The sequence below is a fragment of the Nansenia antarctica genome, assembly GCF_963989245.1.
Source record: "Nansenia antarctica genome assembly, chromosome: 3".
Taxonomy (NCBI): Eukaryota; Metazoa; Chordata; class Actinopteri; order Argentiniformes; family Microstomatidae; genus Nansenia; species Nansenia antarctica.
Window position 1 is genome coordinate 34,568,842 of NC_137688.1, and position 5,506 is coordinate 34,574,347.

The window sequence follows — 5,506 nt, forward strand, 5'->3', positions numbered from 1 at the left end:
GCGTGTTTCTCGTCATCACCAAACCCCTGCTATCGTTTGTCGAGTGACCAAAGTTTCAACGCGTTACGCAAAATGCTTTGAATATTAACGTAAACACTGTAATACAGATTTTTGGGTGGAATGTAAAATTCATTAGAACACATCGGTGAAAGACACAACCAATCAAAACAGACATTCATAATGAACCGATGACATCGCGATGTTTCGGTGACAGGAAATATGGTGGCCAGCACGTTTTAATGGGTAGCGAACGTCTCACAACAATCAATGTTATCTTATAATGATATGAGAATAATTATGATGCAATTGGACATAATCGCCAAATCCTAACCCAGGGATCCAAGCGGACACTGTAGCCGAACCCAGCCATGGAGGACGGGGAGACAGCGCAGGAGGCGTTAGCGAAGCGGCACCGGAGAGAGAAGAAAGATCAGCAGGGTAACCAGAACTGCCCATTCCATAGCTAGTTATACTAGTTAGTTATACTAGCTACTAACTACATTGATAGCCTCTGGCACATGGTAGACACATTATTACTATTAGTATTATGTACCCCATTCATATCAGTAGTATTAATCAATCAATCACACTTTATTTATATAGCACAAGTCATGCATTGGATGCAACTCCAAGTGCTGACATTATACTATGCTGGACATGGCTTTAATGGTAGACGCATGCACACACACACACACACACACACACACACACACACACACACACACACACACACACACACACACACACGCGCACACACACACACACACACACACACACACACACACACACACACACACACACACACACACACACACACACACACACACACAGAGACACACACACACACAGAGACACACACACACACACACAGAGGCACACACACACACACACACACACACACACACACAGAGGCACATATACACACAGAGGCACACACACACACACACACACACATACATACAGAGGCACACACACACACACAGAGGCGCACACACACACATTACCAGACTCTCGTCTTCCGTGTTTTCCAGGTAAAATCCAGAGCATGAAGAACGCTGTCCCGAAGAACGACAAGAAGAGGAGAAAGCAGCTGGGCGAGGAGGTGGCCAAGATGGAGGCCGACATGAGTCAGAGACACCAGGAGGAGGTCCAGCAGCTGGACGCCACAGGACCCCAGAGCAAGGTAACTCACCTACGTGGTGGTGGTGGGGGGGGGGTGTGTGAAGGTCAAGGTAACTCACCTGCGTGGTGGTGGGGGGGGGGGGGGTGAAGGTAACTCACCTGCGTGGTGGTGGTGGTGGGTGAAGGTCAAGGTAACTCACCTACGTGGTGGTGGTGGGGGGGGGGGGGGGGTGTGAAGGTCAAGGTAACTCACCTACGTGGTGGTGGTGGGGGGGGGGGTGTGTGAAGGTCAAGGTAACTCACCTGCGTGGTGGTGGTGGGGGGGGGGGGTGAAGGTAACTCACCTGCGTGGTGGTGGTGGTGGGTGAAGGTCAAGGTAACTCACCTGCGTGGTGGTGGGGGGGGTGGGGGTGAAGGTCAAGGTAACTCACTGTTGTCAGTAAATTTGAGTAAAATACAGATTTTGCTTATCCCATACGAATGTGCCGCACGAAACACAGACGTGGGCCGTCATTTCTAAATCACATGAGGTCCCCAGATAATACTAGTCCTGTGCTTCTAACCTGCATAGTTGTCTAAATGTTCAGTTTCCCTGCGGCGCTGTGGACTGTTTGTCTCTCTGGTGACGTTCCACTTTACCAGCGCTTTGCCGGATCTGTGGTTGTCATGGTGACATAGATGATTGACATCTATTTTAACCCATTAACCCTTCCTGTAAGGTGGAGGAGGTGGTGAACAGAGTGGAGGATCTGGGGTTGGGAAGAGAGGAGGAGGAGGAGGAGGAGGAGAAAGACTCCAAGCTGTCACGGACCACCAAGGCTCAGAAGAGAAGGGTCTGTCTGTCTTTCTGTCTGTCTGTCTGTCTGTCTGTCTTTATCTCTGTCTGCCTGCCTGTCTGTCTGTCTGTCTGTCTGTCTGTCTGTCTGTCTTTCTGTCTTTATCTCTGTCTGTCTGTCTGTCTGTCTGTCTGTCTTTCTGTCTTTATCTCTGTCTGTCTGTCTGTCTGTCTGTCTGTCTTTATCTCTGTCTGTCTGTCTGTCTGTCTTTATCTCTGTCTGTCTGTCCCTCTGCACACACACACACACACACACACACACACACACACACACACACACACACACTCACGCAGTGTTTCCTCTACATGCATTTCATCGTGGCAGACCTTCACATCGCTAGACACACCCACAAGCGCGAAGCGACGCGCTTGCAAAACTGTTTTGTGATTGGTCGAATACATCTAGGCTGCGTGTAGTCTACAAACTACTTCAAATGTTACAATATGCGCGACGACGGTGCTGGATCCTGGATCTGTGCATCGGTGTGCAGGAAGAACACGGAGCAGGCGCCAGACCAGACTAGATGATCGTGGAGTGAAGATATTATGAAAGTGTACGTGCTTGTCGATCACCCGTCGCATCGCGTACGCTTTAATAATCTCTTCACTCCACAATCATCTAGTCTGGTCTGGCGCCTGCTCCGTCTGTTTTTCTTCCTGCACACAGGTAAACAGATCCAGGATCCAGCAGCGTCTTCGGGCTCGCGCAAACAAACCCGGCGAATTTTTTTACTTGCCCCAGGCAAGCGTTACTGTTGAACCCTGCTGATACATGATTCTTCCCTGCACATTGACAATGTTTTCTCTCTCCTCTTTCTTCTGCGTTGTGAAGGGATCCACTGCAGCGTACACGAAAAGCGGCTACTGTGTCAACCGCTTCCCATAATAGTTACAACAACCATAAAGCCTCCATAATGATAATGAAAAGAAGGGGAGACGAATTTTTTATTGACAATGGAATTACATGCTGGAAAAACATGCAGACACAGACAATAAGAGACACACGGGAGAAGTACGGGAAAACATTTTATTTTTTTTGGCCATCCTCGAGTTTTGGCTGAAATTACGTCGTTGTTTTGAGCGCGCGTGCGCGTTTCATGCGCGTGCACGCGGAAAAAATCGCGAGCGCGCTCTGCGCGCGCGGTCAACGCTACCCGCCACCATTGTAAAAATTCCTGGAGGAAACACTGCTCACGTATACAAAAAACGTTGCTATTTTTGAATACAGAGGTTACTCTACATGTGATACTCATGACTGATGCTGCAACACCACCTAGTGGCCACCTACACCTACTGCCAGACACACACACACACAGCCCCTAACCGTAAAACCCAGCCAACCCTCTCCCCCTGGCAGGACCGGAAGGCGGCGGAGGAGAGGGAGAGGGAGAGTCGCATCGCCGAGGCGGAGGTGGAGAACCTGTCTGGCCTGAGGCACCAGGAGAGGCTGGCCCTGGCCCTGACCCTGGCCCAGAGCCAGCTGCAGATCCGGGACATCCCCTCGGACGGCCACTGCCTGTACCGCGCCGTGGAGGACCAGCTGTCCCAGCGGGGGGTGGGGGGGGCACCGCAGGGCCTGAAGGAGCTACGCAGCCTGACGGCACGGCACATGAGGGACCGCCAGGACCACTTCCTGCCCTTCCTCACCAACGCCACCACTGGAGAGATGTACTCCCCTGGTGAGGAGCACACCCCCGGGGCTGTCTGTCTGTCTGTCTGCCTGTTTGTCTGCATGTGTCTGTCTGTCTGTTTGTGTGTGTGTCCGTCTGTCTGTCTGTCTGCCTGTGTGTGTCCCCGTCTGTCTGTGTGTGTGTGTGTGTGTGTGTGTGTGTGTGTGTGTGTGTGTGTGTGTGTGTGTGTGTGTGTGTGTGTGTGTGTGTGTGTGTGTGCGCGCGCTTCAGATTGTCTCTTAATGATCGTCAGGTACAAATACTGACTCATACTAACATTGTGTGTGTGTGTGTGTGTTCCTCCAGAGGAGTTTGAGAAGTACTGCAGTGACGTGGCAGAGACGGCAGCCTGGGGAGGACAGCTGGAGGTAAGAGTCTAGAAGGCTCCCTATTGGTTGAAACAGCAACATGTAACAGTCCAGAAGGCTCCCTATTGGTTGAAACAGCAACATGTAACAGTCTAGAAGGCTCCCTATTGGTTGAAACAGCAACATGTAACAGTCTAGAAGGCTCCCTATTGGTTGAAACAACCACAATTAAGAGTCTAGAAGGCTCCCTATTGGTTGAAACAGCCACAGTTAAGAGTCTAGAAGGTTCCCTATTGGTTGAAACAGCCACAGTTAAGAGTCTAGAAGGTTCCCTATTGGTTGAAACAGCCACAGTTAAGAGTCTAGAAGGCTCCCTATTGGTTGAAACAGCCACAGTTAAGAGTCTAGAAGGTTCCCTATTGGTTGAAACAGCCACCGTTAAGAGTCTAGAAGGTTCCCTATTGGTTGAAACAGCCACAGTTAAGAGTCCAAAAGGCTTCCTACTGGTTGAAACAGGTGACAGTCTAGAAAGCTTCCTATTGGTTGAAACAGCAACATGTAACAGTCTAGAAGGCTCCCTATTGGTTGAAACAGCCACAGGTAAGAGTAGGGATGGGAATCGAGAACCGGTTCCAGTTGAGAAAGGGTAAGAAATTGTTAGATGCATCAGAATCGTCGTCTGCTTCCAAGGTTATCCATGCCTGTTATCCATGCCTAGCAGGCCATGCTTTGTGAGTAACAGTAGTTGAATACCAATATTGACACTGGCTAATCTGCTGTGTGCTTGTCCCCCCCCTGCCCCTCCCCCCCCTGCCCCTCCCAGCTGACAGCGCTGTCCCAGGTCCTCCAGCTCCCCCTACAGGTCATCCAGTGTGACTGCCCCCCTCTCACCATCGGAGAGGAGTTCCACCAGCCACCCATCACCCTGGTGTAAGTCAGTGTCAATGTCACATCAGTAGAATGAGGAATATTATTAATTTATTGATGTAGTGTTTATTCTTTTATAACCTTTATTTATCCAGACTGGTCACTTAAGAACACGTTCAGCCTGCCAGATCCATGGTGTGTGTGTGTTTCAGCTACATGGTGTTGATGGTGTGTGTGTGTGTGTGTGTGTGTGTGTGTGTGTGTGTGTGTGTGTGTGTTTAAGCTACATGGTGTTGATGGTGTGTGTGTGTGTGTGTGTTTCAGCTACATGGTGTTGATGGTGTGTGTGTGTGTGTGTGTTTCAGCTACATGGTGTTGATGGTGTGTGTGTGTTTCAGCTACATGGTGTTGATGGTGTGTGTGTGTGTGTGTGTGTGTGTTTCAGCTACATGGTGTTAATGGTGTGTGTGTGTGTGTGTTTCAGGTACATGCGTCATGCGTACGGTCTGGGAGAACACTACAACTCAGTAGAACGTCTGAAGGAACACGCCGTGGAGGACGACGACAGCTGAGCCTGGGATTGGCTGGAACCATGATGACATCATTCAACTTCCTGCTGTGTCATCAGTTTACCTGTCGAGAAAGCGAGAGAGTGAGAGAGAGACCCTGAATACACCCCACTCCACCTGGAGCCAGCCATGCAG

The 5,506-nt window shown here is 50.1% G+C and overlaps 1 protein-coding gene across 1 annotated transcript in view; it reads left to right on the forward strand.

The window, feature by feature from the left end:
• Window positions 1-219: 219 nt before the first annotated feature.
• Window positions 220-5,506, forward strand: part of otud6b (OTU deubiquitinase 6B) — a 5,379-nt gene continuing 92 nt past the window's right edge. The window contains exons 1-7 of the mRNA XM_080525535.1: window positions 220-438; window positions 1,032-1,183; window positions 1,842-1,955; window positions 3,315-3,636; window positions 3,934-3,995; window positions 4,759-4,865; window positions 5,287-5,506. The exon at window positions 5,287-5,506 is cut by the window's right edge and continues 92 nt beyond it. Of these exons, the coding sequence (XP_080381661.1) occupies window positions 369-438; window positions 1,032-1,183; window positions 1,842-1,955; window positions 3,315-3,636; window positions 3,934-3,995; window positions 4,759-4,865; window positions 5,287-5,374 (915 nt within the window). The 5' untranslated portion in view covers window positions 220-368 and the 3' untranslated portion in view covers window positions 5,375-5,506. The remainder of the gene's footprint in view (window positions 439-1,031; window positions 1,184-1,841; window positions 1,956-3,314; window positions 3,637-3,933; window positions 3,996-4,758; window positions 4,866-5,286) is intronic.